Below are 23063 nucleotides of genomic sequence, written 5' to 3' on the forward strand. Positions count from 1 at the left end.
TTTGATTAACATGCAATTAATTAATTAATTACAGACCTGCAATTAACTCCATTAAAAAAAATAGAGTCCCACCTCTAATTATCGGATAAAAATACGGTATTTTTAAGCAAAAAATAGGCTATTTTGATTTGGTTGAAATATTATATACTCACAAAGCAAATAAATATATGCCAAATTTTGCCTTGTTTCTTGGGTTCAAAGGTCATATTTGGATCACAGCGTCATCTCAGTCACAGCCTTTCGAGCAACATGTGATCTTCATGTCATTGGATGTGACTGTGTACAAATTGCGTCCTACAAAAAAAATGCCTGTTTTATTTTTTTATAAACTTCAAGCTAAATGGTTTTGCAGGCCTTTAACAGCCGTCATCTATTGGCCAGAGATTTGAACTTTTTCTTTCCCTCCATTTCCTGTGAACCGAGGGAAAACTCACACAGGACACTCGTCACTATTGACAATCCAGTCACTAATGAATCAAAGTCGATCCTCTTTACAAATCAAGGCCACATCAAACAGAGTTATACAGATTTATAAACACATGAGCAGTAGTTTGCTTTGCGACCTCTGAAACCCTTCATATAAACCCACTCTCTCTCCCCTCCTTCACGCTGCTGTCTCCCCTCTCTCCCACAGACAGGCTGGATGTGGTCTCTGATGGATTATGTGACACCGGGGGAATAAGAACACGCTGCCGGCCAGAGCATCAGTTATGGGTCAAACCAGGCCCATGCTTCATTGCAGGAACACACGTCAAAACTGCTTTTGCCAAATGACATTGGCTTGAAAACTCCACTCCGCCGCTGTCTCTCATCTTTGAGGGAATGTATAGTCTCACTAAACGACTTAAATGTCAGAGTCTGTGTAATCCAACTCTCCAGACCGGGCGTCGTTCTTACCGATGACAATGGTCTGGGGCTCGCTCCTGACCCCGACCCCCGCGCTGGTCTTGGCAGCCACCTCCACCCTGTAGACCACTCCGATCTGCAGCCCGCCCACCACCACCGAGCGGATGGCGGCGTCCACCGTCTTATTCACGTGGAAGCGGGTCTCGTTGCCCAGGCACCAGATCTGTGGCAGACGGGGGAGGGTGAGCACCGTGACGGGGTGTATATCCAAGTTCCAGCTCAAAACAGTTATGAATAATTACTAAAGCTATAGAATATAACTGTACCCCCCACCTTATACTCCTGGATGATGCCGTTCTGGTGGTCCGGGGGAGGAGGGTCCCAGGAGATGCTGATGGAGGTGCTGTTCTGGCTGCCCACTGTCAGGACGGTCACCTGCTGGGGCGGGGCACTGGGCGCTGGAGGGACACAGTAAAAACAATTAACCACCGAGCATTGGACGACTCTGCCACACATGGCTGTAAAGAGTTTTACAAACATGCACAACTAGAAGGTACGAATCCATAGTCATGCTGGCTTTTCCCAGCTGAAGGAAGAACTACCCTGGCCGTGGTGCTGAGAGCGGCTCGGGCGGCTGTTTGCACAGAAAAGTGATGGTCTGTGGCACAGCAGGTGAGACACTGCAGTCTGTCCTTTGTGAGGAGTGAGCTCCTCGTGAAACCCTGTGTGCTCCACCACGTGTTTGCACTGCACGTTTGTCTGTGTGGTGTGCACTCGATCGGGCGTGTAAGATTTCTGTGGTTTTAGTGCCATGAATGGGAAGAACTTTCCATTCAATGTTTTACATGTGTGTAAACCATAAGCAGGAGAATAGCAGTCTACGAAAGCCACAGATCAGATTCAAAAAACTGTATTGATCCCATAGAGCACTTAACTTAGCAAACCTCAGAACGTTCCACAAACTCATCGCAGTCACTGTGTATCACTCCCAACAATTCAGAGGCTCAAGCTAAATAACAGTTCTATAACAATTATAAAAGTAGACATAATAGTCTATGATGGGCTCAAATTCAAAATAAAGCTGAGGTCTCCAGACCCTGGACTAAAAGATACACAAACATTAAAATAAAGTATTTACTTTATTAAGACGTATATTTCCCTAAATGTCTCCAGATTTGGTGCACAAAGTTACCAGAGCCAAGTCTTTAAGCAAACTTTTAAAGAAGACTGTAGTGCTCTAGTTTAATTCAATTGATGCTTGTTTATGTCTTTTCCCAACATTAGTAACAGTTTGATCATGTCAAAGGCTGTAGAAATATATCCTACAGGATGGAGACTCCTGGAATAGACCAACAAACGCACTGCAGCAGCTGGACCTTCAGGCACCTCAGCCTCTCCACCTCATCTTCCTTATTCACACCTCACTCATGTCTTTGTGTCTGTTTCGGTTTCTCCCAGTCAAAAACGTCTTCAATATCACATCTTTATTCTTGTGATCCGACTTTATTTCTCTGGTGAATTCCTCTGCTCCCAATACGCTCAGAGCTCAATCATTTTCATCATCTTCAAGTCCACAGCAGTTTCTACAAACGCCTAAACAGATCCGCCTTCCTCCTCTGCTCCATGCGCGAAAAACCCAGGAAAAACCTGTCGAGACGTCTCATTATAGGAGGATTTACATACAGTACATGGGGGGGGGGATGGACAACCCTGCCGCGCGCCCCTCCCATTTCCAACATTTCACTGTGATTTAATATCCTACGGCCTGCCGGATTTGCGGCAAATAGCCGTATCGATCCGCGGGATGACTGGCACAAGTGTTCTCCTCCACGCTGCGAGACAGGAGGGGGCCGGCCGGGCGCTGGGGTCGGCGGGCTTAAGGGGATGAAGAGGGAGAAAAGATGGAAGAAAATACATCTTAGCGCGAGCGAGGAGGGAGTGGGCAAACATATCGACGGCTCGCATCGATCGTGCGGATGAAACCGGAGCCAGTGGGCGAGGGTCGGGAGACGGGGGAGAATGGATGGTGTCCGTCTACACGCTCGCCGACCTGCTGGAACTAAGACGTGTTCTTAGGTAGCAGCCCCCGGATTCCACAATAAAGGAATCTCTCTGAACCACGGCCAAGTTATTGAACTCCATCAAAAACATGTCCAGTGTTGTGTGTGAGCGACTGGAGTCAGAACCATGTCCTTCGTTCATGGATGAAAGAATGGAGGAGGAGCTGTGGACTTTTACATCAGTGTCTGTTATGCAAAGCCATTGGGATCATGTGGGACAAACACATCTTTAAAACACAAGTGAAGAGAATTTCTCCATTGTGAGATCTATAAAGTCTTATCTATCTCTAACACAGAAATCCATTAACTCAATGTCATAATCACACTGAAATAAAACCACGCACAGTCCATTAAATCAATACAGCCGGACATTTTTACACTTAGGTTCCCGACATTTCCAGTCAAGATGTTGAAGTGCATATGACTTTCTTTCTTTAGTTTGACCATTTTTTGTGACGTTTATGGATTCACTTCCTTATTGAACACTGACAGGAAGTGACATAGATAGAGGCAAACAATTGATGGCGTGCCGACCACGTTATGACGATGGAAGTGAGTGAGTCAGTCTCCTTTAGAACTCTAGAAAAAGAGATTTTTAATCTCAAAATGAGTTTTGTCCTGGATAAAAAAGGTAAAATGAAAATAACATTTAACTCTATCTACGCCATTTCCTGTCAGCAGCTTTCTCGAAACATTAGTTACATAAGTGAAAAATGTCCACTTGAATGGACTGAATGTTTGTATGTGTCTACCTGGATGATTGAAATTCATTTTCATCAGAAACATTCATATTTACTGCAAAAACACTGCACGGCGTTCTGTTTTAAACAAAATGAGACCAAATGGCAAACATGCAGATTTTAATGAACAAACTGTTGTTATCATTAGCACATTTTCCATCAGTGTGGTTGAACATGGATGTGAGATCAGGAACACATACATGCAGCATGTACGCAATGATCAAGGTCAATGAGTTGAGAAACACAATAATAAGTAATAAGCTTCCCATTCCAAGACCTATCAAGAGTTTTGTGCAATAAACCGTCAAATCCTCATGGCTGCAGCACCAGCCTCTCACCAGAATTCTGCAAAACCACTTTTTACCAAAGAAAAACCCCTTAGACAAGTCAAATTATTGCTGAACGCCAACGTCCTCTGGAAGAATGGGGAAGTATAGTGAATGTCTTTGTTGTGGGAAAAGTCATTTTTGACCTGATCCAGTCTCTGACAATACAAAGGCGACTCCAAGACCGCAGTGTACGAGAAAAGCCTCCCAAACCCATCACCGGCTCGGCTCTCTATAAACCTCCCCCGTTATGCCGCTCCGCCAGAGTCCTGACCCCCACAGCCCTAAATAAATAACATCCTGCCCGAGTGGAAACAATGTTTTAAAATGCTGTTTTCTCATTTGGGCCGTGTCTGGCGCGGGGCACGGCGCACCGGCAGAATACTGACAGGTCAATTACTCTGCGCCGCTCTCCCTCACCGCGCCCACTCCGAAATGGCACCTGTCAGCCCGCCAATCTGCGCTCATCCCTCAGCTCCGTCGGCCTCTGGGGGCCCCCGGGCGGATCGAACCCCCACCTGTGCGGGACAAGATGAATAGGCCCCTGGGTGAACCCCCGCACCCCTGGATAGATTACCCAAAGCGTGAGCCATTCAATTATATCCAGGTCGTGATGTGACAGATCCTTGTCTGTTTGTACAGTGGACACGGCATTCCGATCCGCCGCTTAAAAACACTCTTTGGAGACCTCGGGTTGATATTTTAGCCTTTGAAATAACACACATTGTGGAGTGAAAGGATGGGCTGGATTTGGAATTGGCAAGAGCTTTCGCTTGCTGCTAACTGCATCCTAGGCTGAAGTGATGAGCAGGCGCAGAACTTCTCAGAGTGAGTCCAGAGGTGGATTACAGGCTTTGAGAATGTGAAGGACAGTTTTGATGCTCGGCCCATCGCGAAAACAATATCTGAAGTTCGAAGGAAACTATTGCAATAAACGATCTTATTGAAGACCTTATAATAAGTAATAAGTAATTATAATTACTTAGTAACGGATTACTTTTTGTCAGTAACTAGTAACGGGTACAAGTAATCAGATTTAAGTTACTTTTACAAATCACTGTGAGTTACTATTTTGTCATTTTCCTTTGGAAAAAAAATAATCTTTTTACATCTCAGCGAGATGTAACATAATGTGACAAGTCTAAAAACACGATCATAGTTTGGGGAGAGTTTGTCATTAGTGCGTTGTGATGGTGGGGATTGTGTCGGCTGTAGCTAAATTTAACTATTAAAGTAACTTGTAATTTAACTTAGTTACTTTTAAAATCAAGCAATCAGTAAAGTAACTAAGTTACTTTTCAAAGGAGTAATCAGTAATCAGTAATGCATTACTTTTTCAAGTAATCTGTGGCAACACTGGTACTTAGTAACTCATGCCCCTAGAGGCCATAAGTGTCGTAGCATGTTACATTTTTTACGTATTAATTGTCCGTGAGAGTAAATCCTACGCTGACAGAACAGGCGAAGTGACAGAGGGACATTGTTCATCCAATTACACAATGGAGATCATTTTATTCACTCAAACTTGGCTGTAAATACTGTTTAAGTGGTGCTAGCCCATAGCTTTGCCCGTTAGCCTGTTAGCTTCTTCTTCGTGATTCCATTAGTGTGTATTGGTGGCTTCGACCCGGAGGCAGCAAAGTTGCAATTGTGGTTTTCTGACACCATCATCCCATTAACACGTGCATTACCCCAGAGGGACTACGGAAAGAATGTATTAAGGTAAACAAGTTACTTAGTTCTTCTTGAAGAATATCCCACAATGAAATACAATGAGAAACAACTTACTGTGTGGTAAACAAATGAAGTATTACATTAGAAAAATGGGAGTGCATTTATTTGCACTGACAATATACAGTATACTGAACCCAAAACGGTATTGTTTATCTGTCATTTATTGAATGAAAAGTCGGTATAGTAATTATCGTAACAGCCCTATTTGACGCTGTAAAACAAAAAGTAAATTTAATCAGCAAATCCCAAAGATTGGGCTCCCGGGCAAAGGACCATAAATCCCGCCACAGGTTTTCCGGCAGGTCTGACGGCACGCCAGCGGAGACAATGTCGTTCAAAGTTAATGTTATGAATGATTTAGCGGCTGATTAGCATGCATATTTGCGCTAAACAATGGGCATTTTTCATTTGGCGGCCCGGGGAGCGCGGCGCTAATAGAGCCATTAGCGGCGTGATGTATGACAGGCGCCAAAGTGACCCCAGGGCCCGGAGCCGCGGGAGTGACGGCGGATACAAACAGGCCATATTAAACGCTCAACAAAACAAATGTGGAGCGTAAGCGGCCGGATTATGTCAAATTCATATTCCACATTATCACGCATTTGTCAGAACTGTTCCAGAGGCTTTGTCCTTATGGGACACATGGGCCTGCTCTTACACACCGGGACACTGTGCAGTCTCAATGTCGACTTTAATTACACTCTCAGAGCTGCTGTGTGGCTTACTGGTTGAGTGGCAGCACATGTACAAGGACAACAGCCTTTATTTTGTTCTTTATTCGAATCTGGCTGAATCCGGGGAGACACACAGTTTTCAGGTTTTGGGCCAAATAGTCTCTTAACATATAAACCTGGAAACAAAACCTCTTCACAATAACATGTTCACTTATTGCACGGATTGAATGTTTTGCAATAGATTCATTTGGGGAAATTGTTACTTCAAGGGCCATTTTTTCAAAACGCATTTTTGGCGTGATAATATGTTCTCTTTCGTAGCTCCGGCAGACTTCACATTTTCTGGCCTGAGACTGATTTATTCAGAGGCATATTTTAATATCTAATTCCTAGCTTTTTTTTTTTTTTTACATATTCTTCCACTACCAGCTTAAACTAAACAAGATATCTAAAATCCCCTTTGAAAAAGTCTCAACAAAATAAAACCAGAAATTTAAACCTGGCTCCATCCATTATTCAGATTTTGTCGCAGAAAATACGGGAAATTTGCGGCATTTTTAGGCATAAAAGCATTATTTTTATATGAAAACATCAAATGAGAGAAAACTTCTGTCATTCTCATATTTATGGCAGTAATCTACAGGAAGTTTCAAATCGATAAATCCACTTATAAAAAGGTACATTTCTGCCATCATTGTGCATGGCAGACAATAAAGTTTTTTCTCTTCTCCTTTATAAATGTCACATTCCAAATGATGAACTGTGCTTGAATGAATATCCTTCATCGCCGGGCCTCGCCACATGGAACAGACACAGATGGTCAGTAATGATTAACTTGGGGAAATATTATTTACACTAAACGATAATATGAAGGAGACCATTTTGGAGCCAACTGTGTTATTTTATTGTCAAACCTGCAAAAGCCAAATATCTATTCTGCTGCAGATAACACAAGCACAGCCACGTCCATGTGGAAAGGCTTTGGTTTAAAACGTTTGGGCTTTTATTGGGATCTTTGCTTCTGATTGGACGAAGCGCACGATTTAGCCAATCACAGCTAATCTCTTAGCTGAACACCACAGCACTAAAGTAATTCAATATTTACTTTTTAAAGAATGTTGTGTGTTCTTTTTTTTTATGCTGTGAATTTGTATCAATAAAAAGTGCCTGTTGTAGTTGAACTATATAAAACCAGCCACTCACCGTAAAACTGCCACGTCCCAAAGAATCAGCCTAAACTTTAGCACAAGGTTTATCATATCCTGTCGCCAAAACACAGACCTGGAGAAGCAGCAGCTAATTCTAGTTTAGTTTACTTTGACTATTTCTTCTCCAACTGAAGCTCATTGAGGTCATATGGGGAAGACAAAACTCCACATTGGTGAAGCCTATAATCCATATATAAAGAAAACACCTTATGCAAGGGCTAGCTGTGGGGGAAGGAAGCTTGTTATGGTAATCACCATCTTTTCCTGGTTTTAGCAGGTCTCTGAGCATATTTAGCACCCACAAATCAAGTCACATTTGAACAAGGTTTATGTGAATGGTTTCGTCTCATTCTGCTGTGAGAAAATGTAGCAGATTCTCCAGTAGAAGTGAAAAACTGGCGCTTGAAGCTAGCGGTTAACGTTAACATTATGATTAGCATCCTCTGGTTTGTATTTATGGGCCGTTGAAGCACTTTGCTCCTCTCCATGTATTTACTTAGCTGAAAATATCTTCATAATTCAGCATTTGTTAAAGTAGTTTTGGAGTAATGGGTGAAAGAGTCTAGTACACTGACAGGACACTTCATTCTACTTCCCTGGCATCAGGCAGTCCCAGGGCAGCTATGACTAAACCTGCCGCTTGCTGCATAAAAGAGGAAGTGGTCGGTGAGGAAGAACGCTGCGGACTGTGACAGACACCAGCGAAACAGATATGTCCAAAGTGAGAGGAGGCAGTGGGTCCTGGAGCGGTCCCTGCAGTGGGACTCCGGCTGGAATCGAAAGGTGAAGTTTTAATCACACTCTGGACTGGACGATCATTCTCTGTGTCCTTCCCTGATCTCCCCGGGTCCCCGAGGAGCCCGGGGCCATGTGTCTGACTGGAGTGACTGAGCGTCTGCCCGCTCTGAGAAGCACCCGGTTTTGATACTGTACTAAAGATGTTTCAAGAGTGCAGAGAGAGGAGTAGGCGGTGGTTTAGTTTGTAAATGGATCAAAGCCATTCAAATCAAATGAGGGGCTTTGGTAAGCAGATCTGAAAAACTACCGCGAGCCACAGCTTTTTGGGACTGCTGTTACCTTCCTCTGACGTCCTGGCCGTCCTGGAGTCGCTGTCCATGCCCTGGAACTCGTTGAAGTACGGCCTGACTTTGATCTCGTACACGATGCCCTTCTTGAGGCCGGAGAGCGCCACGCTGCGCTCCGACGGCACCTTCACGTCCAGGGTGTGCCACGGCCCGGGCGCCGGCTGCCCTGACGCCTGCCGGTACACCACCCGGTAGCCCTGGATGAACTGGGACTGGCGGTCCACCTGCATGGGCAAATCACACACAACAACAATAAATGACAGATAAACAATACACTCGTATCGTCTATCGTTTTACATTATTCACATCCATCTCGAATCTTCATGCTTCTTTTGCATTGTGGTTTTTCTGTTTCCTGTTTAATCTGGTCACACCTCTGGATTATAGATTGTGACGGAATACAAGGGGCTTAGGGGAAGTGAATGGGCAACTGTCCCATATGAAGCGCTTTAGGTGACTAACTGGTGTCATGTGAAAAGCACTACATAATTACAATGTCCTTCCCTCCTGCTGGCAACAGGCGGAGACAGTACTGGTGAAAGTATACTTGATTTAGATTGAGAAAACTCAATAATATGACACATTAAAAGTAGTCTACAGTATATTTTTGGCCTCATGCTGTGATGTCAGTGAGTGGTTGTCGTCCTATTGGAGCAGCCAACATAAACACCCTAATAAAGCCCATTCACAAAACTTTGACAAAACTGCTTTATGTCTGCTCGCCTCTGTGGTGCCGGAGAGGTGTTTGGATTTAGCCGTGATAGAAAAGCATGTGGAGCGTTTCCACTCCACGGCAAGCTGACTCCTCGGCTGCTCGGGAGGCTGTTGTGAGCTTAATGTTCCTTTTATCACCAGCGCTCGCACACTTAGCTCAATTAGGAGACGGCATTACCTCATACAGCCCTCCCACCGCCAAACGACACTCCAGCACTAAACTACTCTGGTAATGGCTTCTTTAAGGGCGGCGGAATGTCTCCCGTGCATATAAATATGAAGTCGTGACATCCTAAAGTAGGCTCCAGTAAAGTCAAAGAAGAGGGGAAGTCATGTTCAAGTGGAAATTATACACAGAACAAGAAGCACAAGGGGAATTCGCTTTTCAAACGTCTGATTAGGTTGCTCTGTCACAGCTCAGCATTAAAGAGAAAGGTTTTATTTACACTTTTTTGAGTGAAGCTGATAGAGGCTTCGGAGAAAAAACAAAGTTTAGGTCCTGAAAAGATGAGTCTGGTGAAGATAGACTTTGAAAATACACATGAGCACTTCTAATTTAGTTTCAGCTGCCAAAGTGAGGAGTTGAAACAGAGTGCTGACACACTGTGTCCTTTACCGGGATGTAACCAACTGTTCTGATCTGTGGCTGCTGTAGTTCAGCAACACTGTGACGACCTGAACATCCCGAATGAGCAGGTTATTCCATCAATGGATGTGTTCTTCCTGGATGGCACGGGCATAAGATGACGATGCCAGGATTCATGAGGCTCACATTGTGAAAGAGTGGTTCAGGGAGATGGATTGTCCTCCACAGATCTTAACCCCATTGAACATATTTGGGATGTGCTGGAGAAGGCTATGCGCAGCGGTCACACTCTCCCATCATCAGTGCAAGATCTTTGAATGTGACACTGGATCTTTGAACATTGCAGAAGCTTTTTGAAACAACGCCACAGCGAATGTGCTGGAATCAAAGGTAAAGACCATCCAAAATGTGTTACTGACCCCCAATCCACTGCCTGCGTCCCTCTGAGCGGGGTGGCCGATCAGAGTCCAGGGGGGGGCTGTGCTTCCCCTGGTCACCTCCTGGACACTCCCCTAACCACTTCTCTTATAGCATGCTGTCACCTTTAAGTAAGTAAGTGCTTTATTTTTGCATCGTACAAGTGTACAACAAAATCGTGTTCAGGTGTTAGCTGCGACTGAGCCGCACCACCACTGCGGGTCAACCTGACCAGGGTGTTTGTGGAGGTGGAGGAAACCTGGTTGGCTGCTTTCAGTTTCCTCTGAAACGGTGCAGCGCCTCCTGTGTTTGTCCCAGTTTCAGAGCGTGGTGTCCTGCACTGGTCAGCTCCTTCACCTCCTTCCTCTTCCTCCTGCGCAGCTCCCTCCGCTCCACATGTCTTTCTCCATCTTCTGGGCATAGCTTAGCAGTCAATCTGTTTTATTCTCCAGTGAACGTCCATTAGCCAGAACACTAGAGGCCCCCCCAACAATACATTCCATTATACCATTTCTGCCTCTTCCTCTTGCTTTACACATGATTAAAAACAGAAGCCAATTTTATTCCGATTTGAAATATTTAGCGGTGCTCAGTGTGAAGGCGCGGGCGGGCAGCGGCATACATCAGGCTAATGGCTTGTTAACAGTGCTTTGGCGGGAGTATTAAGCCAGTGTTTTTCACCCACTGAGTACAGCCGGAGTAAATCAGCAGAATGAATGCCCTGTCCCGAGCGGACGATTTAAAACTGCCCCCTGTTTACAGAAAGGACCTGATTCATTACTTTTAGAGCTGATTGGACATTACGGCAGCGACAAATTAGCGTCACCGAGGTCAATAAAAATGTCAGCGCGGGGCTGTGATGGAATTGGTCGGAAACAGACACAACAAGTGTACGGTAAATGGTCGCTTATACTTAATAAGACCACACAGAATTAATATTTGGTCACAAAAAGCAAAATAAATGATATTACTCTGACCTTATGATTTGTTCATTTAGCTAAACAAACATCTTCACTTGCAAAGGAGACTCGAGTTGCTCCCGTCTGCTGACTAAATGAGAGCTAGCATTGATACAGACGGCGACACGTCATACAAGGGGGCGTGGCCTCCCCGAGGGGGAAGGATCTTTTAATTGAAATCGCATTTTAGTGAAAATTTTTCGCCATTTTGAGCAGACTGTATAAAAATATTCATCACACACATGTTAAGTCAAAATCAGGTCCATACAGATGTTTTGACACAGGAAATTGTCCAGTAGTGAATAACGGCACACAAAGCTCGCGTTAGAATGTCGTCTCCTTTCTGTTCAAAGGAAGAACCGTCTGGGAGGCTGATCACAGCCAATCATTTCCCGATTTTACCACTATTGGTCCAGTTCATCGCACCAAGAGACAGAATCGGTCACCGCACTCTTCCAAAACTTCCAAAATGGCGTGCGCGGCTTCTGATACTCTGATATTTCTTCTGCTCTTTTGTCAGTTTGAAAATGAAACAGTGTTGTACTGGCAGACATGCCATCCCTTCCTTGTTTAATGTTTACTGAAAAGACTTCCTGCAGCTTGTTCCTGCGTCATATCAGGAGTTTCTCTAATTGGTTGATGCCGTCTGTCAATTACGCCCACTGGGAAATCGCTGAGATTTCTCCGACTACATAGCTTTGAAAAAGCATGTCGTTTGGCTGGCCAGGCAAATATCTTACTACTGCTACTACTGGTTTTACAAATACACAGTTAGTGTATGCTCCTTTCAAAGCCGTCGTGAACATTTCTCATTAGATTTCTTTAAAGACTGGTTTGGTCCTCACTGCTCCCTCTAGTTTCAGCTGAATCTCAGCTAAAGAAGACCGTAGTGTCCTCCACAGGGACTGCTTTGGGTTCTCCATTTCTCCCTTTTTACAGAAAACGCTGAGTGCGGGTTGCTGTTTTCTTAGATATTAAAGCCACGCCCCCGGCCCCTGACATCGTTGCTGCTCGTTTCCTGGTCCAGTTGTGAACTGGTTCCAAATCAGCAAATCAGCAGTTTTTGGAACCAACAGCCACAATTTTTTGAGTGGAAAACAAAAGAATGGAAGAAAATACACAGCGTGAATGTTTCACTGCATTGACCACTGATCTTTGGCCCGCCACACACCGTATACACTTTGATATGCGGCCCACGGTGAAAAAGGTTTGGACACCCCTGCTCTGTGTGGACCTCTAAAATCACGTGGCTGAGGTTGATTTTCTTGACGAAAAAGCTGACATTTCACCTTTTTCCGAAAAGATTGGACTTGTAATCAGCATAACTGGATGATTCTATCTCTCTCTTGATTTTACATAACTTTGTCAGCGTTGACAATTGAGAAAAGACTGAGACAAACTAAAACAAGAATCAGCATGTTCTCTTTCTGTGTCACAAACTTCTCCGCGCTGTACTGTCGTCTCCTGTCTGCAGTTCACATTTTAGAACAACATGGAAGAGGAGGAAGTGTGTGTGCGGAGATGAAGATGTCTGACAGCGCCGCGCCGTTCCCGGAGGCGCTGTGAAGTTGTGCGAGGTTCAGACGAGGTTCAGAGGAGAGTTTTCTGATGTGGAGAGGCTTTTAACTCGTGCTTCAGTCAGACATCAGGGTGATTGTGAGCAACAGGAGTGGGCCCGGTCCCACAACAGCCGCACAAACAAACGCAAAGAGAGTGATCTCGCCTTCAAACACAAGGGTAAAAGAGACATATTCCGCTAAATGGAGTTTTGTTGAACTTTTCACCGTGGAGGTGGAACGCTCGCAACTCGGAAAACATGTCAGACGATGTTTTATGTCACTCGCACATTTGCTGAGGTCATCTCCTGGAAATCACTCGCCACAAACTATTGGATGAGGATGTGCTCCAGTGTGAGAGGTGCAGACGATTTGAGTCAAAATGTTCTGTTTTTTTCGATTGTAGTGCAATGAAAATACTTCACTTTAAGGTGCTAAAGGTCAACTTTTTTTAGCTTTGTCTCTTTGTCTTTTTCCCTCTGCCTTTGACCCATCCTTCAGCCAGTGCAATACGGGTGTGCAACGTTGTGATACTTTATCTAGGTATAATACTAGAATAATCTGCTTCACCTAAAGTAATGTATTGTATGTCCACTAGGTAAAGTGAAAATACAGTGCCTCTCAAAAGTACTAATACATCTTGATGTCTACAACCAAAGTCGGGGGCGTGCACAAGTATTCATACAGCATTTTTCCCAGTGCATTAAATTGCCTTTATAACATTCCTAATGACTGCAGAATGTTCACACCTTGCCCTAACCATTAAATAGAGGCCGCCTGTGTGTAATCTACTCTCAGTATAATTACAGCTGTTCTTTTAGGCCCTCAGAGCTGTGGTCGGAGTGTGTTGGTCACTAAACAACATCATGAATGCTGCTGAGCTGGGGGAATCTGTATATGGGACAACTATAAGTCGTATCTACACAGATCTGGCCTTCATGGACGAGTGGAAGAAGAAAGACAATTTTGAAAGAAGGCCATAAGAAATCCCGTTTGAAGTTTGCTAGAAGTCTTATGGAGGACACAGCTCCATGTGGAAGAAGGAGCTTTGGTCAAAGGAGACAAAAACTGAAATTTTTGGCCCAAATGCAAAACGTTATGTATGGAGCAAACCTAACACTGCTCATCGTCCTGAGTGCACCATCCCCAGTGTCAAATATGGGGGGAGGCATCATGCTGTGGGGCTGCTTTTCCTCAGCGGGGACTGGGGAGATTGTAAGAATAGTTGTGAAGATGGATGGAGCCAAATACAGGGACATTTTGGAGGAAAACCTGCTGGAGTCAGCAAGAGAACTGAGGCTGGGGCGGAGATTCACCTTCAGCAGGACAATGACCCGAAACACAAAGGTAAATCTACAATGGAATGGTTTAAAAAAAAACGTATTAATGTGTTGGAATGGCCCAGTCAAAGTCCTGACCTAAATCCTATTGAAAATCTGTGGAAAGACCTGAAAACTGCTGTTCACAAACGCTCTCCTTCTAATGTGACAGAGCTGGAGTTGTTTTGTAAAGAGGAATGGGCTAAAATGTCAGTCTCTACATGTGCAAATCTTGTAGAGTCAAACCCCAAAAGACTTGCTGCTGTTATTGCAGCAAAAGGAGGTTCCACAAAGTATTCATTCATGCTGTATTAATACTTATGCACGCCCCACTTTTCACTTTTCTATTTTTTGAAAAATAACAGAATCATGTATCATTTTGCTTTCACTTCACAGTTGTCTGTTTACTTTCAGTAAAAAAAATAATAAATAAATGTTTATGGTTGTAAACATGACAAAATGTGCAAAAGTTCAAGGTTTATTATTAGTACTTTTGAGAGGCTCTGTATGTTCCTTAACATAGTAAGAATCTTACAAATACTATTACTTGTTGATAAGGCCTAAAGAGTGCTGTCTATGACCCAAATATTTATAACTTAACTCAAAATGCTGATGTGTTTACCACAGATCTTTGGAGGCAAAAATATTTCACATTTAATGATGTGTATGACAAGCCGAGTTTGTGAAATAAAGAAAAGTACCAAGAACATCTCCAATAACGTTCAACATTCTGTTCTTTCCTGGTTTGGTAAATACATACTGCAGTGCTTTGGGAAAATATTAACGTCTCAATTCTCTGACATTAAGAGCAAACATTCCCCCACAATAACGTGCTCAGCAGCAGTAATCTGCCTTCAGGACAAGTGTGTGTGCATGGAACAACATTTCCTTCCCTGCTCTGACTTCACAGTCCTTTAGTGCTCACTTAAAGCGCCTATGAGGCTGTTCTTTTGTTAGTTGGCCTCGCGTTAGCTGTCTCTCCACTGTTTGGGATTTTAGACTTCATAAAGTCATTGTGAAGTGAGTGTCGCTCTAAATGACAATGGAGGTCTGTTGTGTTCCTTGTAGTCGCTACTTTTCGACGCGACTTTCATATCGTCTGTGTTTCTGACACGTCCTCTCTCCAAACGCCCAAACAGTCCTGTCATTTCAGACGTGCAATTCTCTTTAGGAATTAGGCATTCTGTTACGGTCCTTGCTCATTTCGACGCCGCCACAACGCTACATTCCACATTTAACCAAGGTGTAACATACTGTGGTTTCCTTTCCTAAAACATAAAGTATTTGGAGTACTTTTTTAAAAACCCAAACACAGGTTGAAGTAATTCTATTTACTTTAGTTTGTATTTCCTGGGAGTTCCTTGCTTAATCTGTATTATTTACACCACTACAACATCAAATGTCTTGATGTCAAATGTCAAATGTCTAATAACAGCAGACTTACGGTCCACGTGGCCTGGATGGAGGTCGGGCTGAGCACCACTGGGTTGTGCAGCTTCACCAGAACTTCTCCCAGCTCCTTCTGCACATGTCTGTGGTCCACGCCCTGAGAAGGTGGGCTGATGTCTGCAACACGCACACATGAAGGCGTCAGGAGAGCTCACTCGCTTTGGAAATCGGCCAGGTTTCAGAAAAGCTACAATTTAAACCCATTGCAAAAGTCACATTGATTTGGAACCCAACAACCATCATCAACCAGCAATGAGAACCATTAAGCCCAGTCCCAAGAGCGGCATGTAAAAAAGATGTCTTCGGTAATCCCAAACAGCAGACGGACGGATGCCATGACACCATTTTCCGGCTCATTTCCCATTTTACGTGTGTTTGCCGTGAAACCTCCCCCGTACATGATGACAGCCGTCCATGGCGAGGCCCACGGTGAGTTGATTTACGGAAATAATGGCTGTGGAAATGATATTTGAGAAAAGCCTTCTTTCATACAGTCCAGCGCGGTCATAAATCACAGGGCGCGGTAACCGGGCGAGACAGGCTAAATGTGGGACACGGAATGAAAAATGTATTCGCCGAAAGAACACGCCGTCGTCAATAAAAGCGTTTATACATCACAGCCGGGGCTGTGGGTCGGAGGCAGGGGGAGGGGGGTTTGGTGTTTTTTTAGGGAAGGAATTACCTTGGAGTGGTGGCCAAACCAAGTTCCAAACAGGTAGGAGCCCACGTTACTCCATGTTTAACAATCTGCCCAAAGGAAGAGGTCAGCGGAAGATGCCCAATGACCTGGTTCTATCAGGTTTGTTCTTGTTGGTTTGGGAGGGTGAACACTTTGATCCTGCTTTTACATGAGCACAGCAAAATCCATCTGGAAAGGCTCTGGTTTAAACATTTCAGGGGGAGGAAGAACTTTTATCAGGATATTTGCTGCTCATTGTATCAAATACACCTTGTTTTAGCCTTTCACAACAAAGTGTTAAAATGTATTAGCTAAACAACAGAGAGGGTCATTTCAGGGCCTATCTCACCGGAGAGAGTTACGGAGAGCTACCAGTCACGGCAGTCTCCGCAACGTCTCCGCAACTCGGACTGATTGCGCGCATACAAAGGGCCTGATAAGGGGACGTCTCGGTAGTCTCTGTGAAAACAGGTTAAGCAACACTCAAGGAACACTATTTGTCGTCCATAACCTGTGAGACCTGTGACGTCCCTGCAATGTCTTCGAGGCCTGTCGGATACCAAGGAGATCTCAAAGAGTCATATGGAGTCTCTTTGAGATCACAGAAACGTCTCACGGGTTGAGGACAACGAATGGGGCTCGCCACACAACTGTTTGAGACCATGGAGACCTGTCATGGAGACTTTTTCAAGGCTCTGTGCAGTCTCTACTGAAATCGAACCTGTTGGCTTTCACCGAGACTTCCTGGAGACTTGCCTTATCTCCAGGGGAGATCTCAGAGACATTGTTTGCTCAGAAGTGGATCAGCAGGAGAGTCATTTACATTTCTCTCATTTACGGATTTGGCTAAATCTATAATATGGGCAATTTCCAAATGGTAAACTAGGTGCAACATGCCCACAAATAGCTATAAATAGCCATAAATGCTATTTTCTAGCTTGAACTCACTATTTAGCACCCGTCTTCATTAATGACCCCAGTAGTTTTTAAAAATGTTCCATATCTATTGCGGCACTTCATGCTTTTTTCCGTCATTGCCACGTTAGTATAACTGATGTTGGCAAATATATAATCCGTCCAATCACTGCACGGATTGCACCCTGAGCCCTTCAAGGTGGATTTTAAAACTTGAAAAAAATGAATGTTTGGGGGCTAAAGACCTAGTTTGTGAGCCCAGATATCCTAGTGTTGCACATTTCACAGTATTGGACAGTATTGGACAACAAATGAGGCAGTTTTCTCCCAAAGACTCGGGTCCCGTTACTGTCCTAAATCCCGCCACTAACTGACAAACGGACAAAAGCGTTTTGAATGAAAGTGAGTGTTCAGCGCACTGACCTTGGGTCCGCACGGGCTCGGACATGGGGCTGGGGTCGCTCAGGCCCTGGCTGCTGACAGCTCGCACCATGAACAGGTAGATGGTGTTGGGACGCAGGCCCTTGACCGTGAACTGAGGGCCCCTGATGTGGTCCGCCAGCGTCTGCCAGCTGTTGCTCACCGACTGACTGCAATACAACCACAACTTTGACTTTACAGATGCCACTATGGGGGGATGAACGTGAGAGGAAACTGGAAAGCATGAAAGCTGATGTTATGTTGCAGCAGCACCTCATGCCACGGAATGACTTTGATTCTTTTGATATATAAATAATTATTAATCATCAAAGATTATCCCTGACATTCCAATGGTTTTGAGGCGTCAAGTAATATTTCTGTGCCAGCTCTCAGTCGTCCAGGTTTTCAAAGTTGTCATCTGGACTGTGTAGTTCAGAAAAGCAAAATCAAATGTAGAATTTAAACTCATGATGAAGGATGATAAGAACCACTGTGAGCTTTGGCGGTTTTCTGACTTTCACGACACACACAACCTGGTCCAGATGACACCTTGAAAAACTTTACAGAAAACTGCAAGCCTGAAAATGTATTGAAATCTCATCTCATTATAACTTCCGAGCACAGACTCCTGAGAATTTCCCGGCCCGAGTGTGTTACCTGAACGCCTCGATGACGTAGGAGGAGATGGGCGCAGCGGGGCTAGGGCCGGCCTGCCACGATAGGGACACGCTGTTTTTGGTGACGTCGGTGACCTGGGGTTTGGAGGGGGGTCCTGGGAGCTCCGGTTCGTCTTGGGGCTTCACCACCACCGCCCCCCCACCGGACTCTGAGGGGCAGAGGGGACGACATGCACCGTCAGCCGACGCTATGGTTTGTTTGGCAAAGTGATTGGTGAAAGTGTACCTTTGACCTCCAGGAAGGCGCTCCAGGACGTCTCCCCGCTGGAGCTGGTGGCCACGCAGGTGTAGATGCCCGAGTCGGACAGCTGAGGACACAAAGACACCGGGCAAGGTTAGGTTTGGTAAGGTTGGCTTGTTCTCCTCTTTTACCATCCAACTGTCTTCAAAATGATGAATAAGGAAGAGTTTTGGGGAGGAGAAGCCCACCAGAGGATTGGTCAGTGTTTTAGTTTGACTCAGCATGACACTGACATGTATGAACCCTCTGTTATTTTTTCCCTTGAGAAAAAGATCTGCTTAAAGAGAATTTTACGTCTGTAACTCTTTTAGAGCGACTACAAACTCCACAAAGTACAGAGCAGTGCGTGTGAAACATTCCTTCCATTCCACGTTGCCACTGACGGACCGTAAATCCTGCACTTGTTGAAAAGCCACACATTTTTTCTGAACGCCACTAAAGAAAACAGTTTTCAATGTTGATTGAATCAGAATTTCATCCACAGTAAATTCCTCTTATCGACATGAGGCTTTTCAGTCGTACAAAGCTAAGGCAGAAACAGCTGCATGCTGGGAGTTTAGACGAGGGATGGAGCGAATCGAGTAGAAAACATCCATTTGTTGTTTGAGCTAAGGCTTATCTACAGTAAGACCTTCACACACCATGAAACTAAAGTTATTATCTTCTAATATTTGTATGTGGTTATTTGATAGGCATAGAGAAATATGCATTATTATATATACACACCTCAATAAGACAAAAATACATTGAGACAAATAACACAGAGTACAATAAACAATATAAAAAGTCATTATTCACAGATTTGGTTTGAGCCACTAGTCTACTCATTCAGATCTGAAGCGTTTTCAGTTCAGCAGGTGGAGTTCCAGATCTGATTCCAAAGCTAAATTAAAGAGCAAACTCCACCCACAATTGCGGTTTGAAATTGCGGCAGAAGAGGGTCGGCTCGGCGGACCGTGAGGCGGCGAGGGGGCGTGGTCAGTGCTGCTTTGCTGGGCGTGATCGGGGAAGGATCTGCTGATCAGATCACCGTGACGTATGATGTGAACCTCACAGTGGAGGGTCATGAAGACAACATTCTCTGGGCCGCACTACTGGGACTCAGTAGAGGTCAGATATGTTACACCACCTCTATTGTATTAAAGCCACAGTTGGCCCGCGGGCCGTAGTTTGGACACCCCTGGCCCGGTGCACTTGTTTACACTAGAATGACCAAAAAATAAATGGGAACAGCACATACTCAAAAAATCATCAGCTATACAGTTTATCAGCAGAAAACAGTTGGTTTGGTTTCAAAGCTTATAAACAGATGTCAGATTTATTCAAACTGCTTCCCTCCCCTTTAAGGCCAGTACATAATAATGACCCCAGGCGTTTTGCATGCTCCGAGATCAAAACTGCATCAACAGAAGTTTAAATGGCTGACCCAAGAACAACATGGGACGCCTAATTCATTTAAGTGTCCATTTCATCCACCCGTCCCGAGTCCCCGTCCGTCCCAGGCCAAACTCTTGTCATCTGCGAGTGGCTCAAAGTGCTGACGCTAATTTCCTAATCAATTTCATTTTCTCCTCACCACTCTTCAATCAGTGACGGCCCCTTCCCCGCGCCCCGCTCCGCCGTCCCGTCAGAGAGGAGCACAAAGCAGGCTAATTCATTTAAGGGTGGGCTGCGGAGCGGACCCTGGCCCGGTGACAGCTGGCCAAGGAAACTTCTTTTTCTTTTTTTCTTTGCATTCATTTGCTTTATTAAATCATGTCAGCGGTCGGCCATGTTGTCAGGAGGAAAAGCTAATGGAAATATTCATCTTGATTTGAGTGGTTCTTCCGTCAGCGGGGAAAGAACCTTCATCTTTCGCTGAAAAAGTCAAGCCATCGGGAAAACAAGTGGATCAAACACGTGGATACGTTTAAAGCCACAATGCGGAACATTCCAGGTTATAAATAATTGTCGTAAATGTAAAAAAAACGTAAATGTAAAAAAATAATGCATGCATGTTGTGTTTACATGACGTCACGTCTAAACAACCTATGAACTCAAATGAAGTTGGTGGACAGCTCAGAATTGTGGTAACTATGGTAACCATCAAAATGCTGAACTGTGGACTTGGTTTATGGTCAATGCTATAGGCATGTTAAAGCATGTTTAGCACACACAAATAAAGTCCAGTCAAAATCAAGTCATGGCTAATGATTTTTTCACAGCAGATTATCCACTAAAGGTGAAAAACCGGCACTCAAAGCTAGCGGTTACCATTAGCATGAAGCTAATGTTAGAATTCGGGTTAGCATTCACTGTTATATGTACAAATTTGGGCCATTTAAACCACTTCGTTCCTTTCCCCATCTCTGTGTCTTTATTTGATAGAAAACACATCCACATTAGGTGAAAGAGTTTGTTTTCCCCTTCGGACGTCACATTTTTGGACATTCCCGAAGATGCCGACCTGTCCACACGAAACAAACACGTATTAACTCAGGTGACATGGCGTCTCATAAAGGCCGTAGGAAGAATGTGGAAGGTTTTTCAGGGAAAACATTTGGATTAGGGTTAGGGTTGACCATGAACCTATAACCATTCTAAATGCTGTTAAGCTGTTGCACAACTCAAGATTTAAACAAACATGCCAGTGACATACGTGCTTTCACTTTGAGCTAATGGTACACTTTGAGAGCAGGACGGGTTTACTGATGGATTATGGGCCTTAAACAATTGGTTTTCCCTCTATGATGCAATGAAATGAAGAAATACCGCAGAAGCAAACATAATAGTACTCCAGGTATTTCTAATGAGAGCACAGCTATTTTCGAAACAAGTACTTGGTTTTCAACACCGATACCTGAACAATACTTTTTTCGATACCTATTCTAGAATATTTGTTTTCTAGAACCAGGAGACAGAACAATAATATTAATATGTTTCCTTTAAAAGATAAATCGCAAATATAAAGTGAATTCTGGACTTTATACTTGCACAGCCCTTGTCCATAATGCTCAAATCAAAACCAACATTTCAAATTCAAATCCTCTGAACTAGAACTACATCGATTTTAGGAGCTTTTTTTGTTGTGGTCTAAACGGCGGTCACTTCATCTCCTTTATTAAATCCCGTCAGCGCCGGGCCCCTTCGTCCGGGTTAATGGCGGTTCCACGGGGGTTTGGTGCGAGCAGGGAGAGGCAGATGAGCGGACGGTAAATTGAATCACGCTAAACGTCCACATGTGCGTCCGTAAGTGCCGCGGCCTCGGAGCTCCAGCTGAGGTCTGCCGGCGTGACACGGAGTCAAACTGTAAAACAATTTAAAAATCAATACGGCCAATTCATCTTCTCCTCCAGCCCTCATTCAGCAACAGCTACAGCGCTGGCACGAGTGGATACAAGCTGGCACGGGGGAAATGGGGACTAATGTAATAGTACACAGCATTTCCCCATCTTTTAACCACGGACTGAAGACACCCTGTCAGGGGCTGTGGGCACCCGCACAGACCAGACACACCAGGCAATGGCTCACTGCAGGAACCGCCCCGCAGTTCTCGGTGCTCTTGAAGTACCGGCCCCTTTTGATGGCTATCCCACAGAGGATAACTGGAACAGGGCCGCTTTTGAAGGAACTGTTTCTGCTCATGCCCTCGGGGGACTCACTTCTAGTCAGACCAGGAACTCTTGGTGGTTATGTAGCAAGAAACTTAAGTACATCACTGTATTTCACAATTATCTTCCATTATGAACATCTTAAGCCCCACCTTAACCGGGCACATGTTCTCCTGTTAGTATCCAGGTATCCAGGCATGATCCAAATCCAAAAGCTTCTTGAAAAGGGCATCAAAATAGCGAGGAAAATTCGAGGTACATGAAGATGAAAATGCAACAAAAAGTGATGAAAAAGAGATGAAAAGGCAACAAAACCGCAACAAAAAGGCCACAAAAAAGTTTTTAAAAACATGACTAAAAACTAGACAAAAAGGCGACAACATACTTACAAAAACGCAACAAAAAAAGTTACTGAAACATGTGACCCGTCGCGAGAACAAGGGACACAAGTCGGCAGCCCAAGTTTTGAGAAAAACGCAAATAAAGGTTGTTGTTTTTTTCCACTTTTTTGCAGAATTGTTCAGTTGAAGCCAGGAAGAAGCCTCTCCATGTTTAAGCTGCAGTATTGGTATATTTAAAAGTGTCAACTTTTAGGTTCAAACCGGCTTGTTTAGGGAGATTTGGGAGATTGTATCAGATGAGCTGAACCGTGGACGTGGAACATGTTTGGAAGTGGATTTATTAATCACGGATTATGTGGCGCCGCTTCCTCATGAAGAGCCTTGAGAGCAAAGCAGTGACAGTGGGACAGAGATGCTGCTTTGCTCCCCAGACAGGACCACACTTTGGCCTCAGCTTCAGCGTTAAAAAAAGCTTCTGCAAAAGCACCAAACCGTATCAAGTTTAGTCTCTTTTTATTATGGTGGAT

At 44.4% G+C, this 23063-nt stretch overlaps 1 protein-coding gene across 6 annotated transcripts in view; it reads right to left on the bottom strand.

Annotated features, from left to right (window-relative positions):
• The window catches only part of robo2 (roundabout, axon guidance receptor, homolog 2), a 567892-nt gene that overhangs the window by 88666 nt on the left and 456163 nt on the right, over positions 1-23063 (bottom strand). For all 6 annotated transcript variants that reach the window (XM_079559100.1, XM_079559104.1, XM_079559102.1 and 3 more), the window contains exons 10-16: positions 18591-18672; positions 18345-18513; positions 17691-17857; positions 15669-15790; positions 8666-8897; positions 1180-1304; positions 898-1069 (exon numbers count right to left, since the gene is read on the bottom strand). In XM_079559100.1, coding sequence (XP_079415226.1) covers positions 898-1069; positions 1180-1304; positions 8666-8897; positions 15669-15790; positions 17691-17857; positions 18345-18513; positions 18591-18672 — 1069 coding nt within the window. The remainder of the gene's footprint in view (positions 1-897; positions 1070-1179; positions 1305-8665; positions 8898-15668; positions 15791-17690; positions 17858-18344; positions 18514-18590; positions 18673-23063) is intronic.

This window comes from Gobius niger (assembly GCF_951799975.1).
Source record: "Gobius niger genome assembly, chromosome: 1".
NCBI classification, from domain to species: domain Eukaryota; kingdom Metazoa; phylum Chordata; class Actinopteri; order Gobiiformes; family Gobiidae; genus Gobius; species Gobius niger.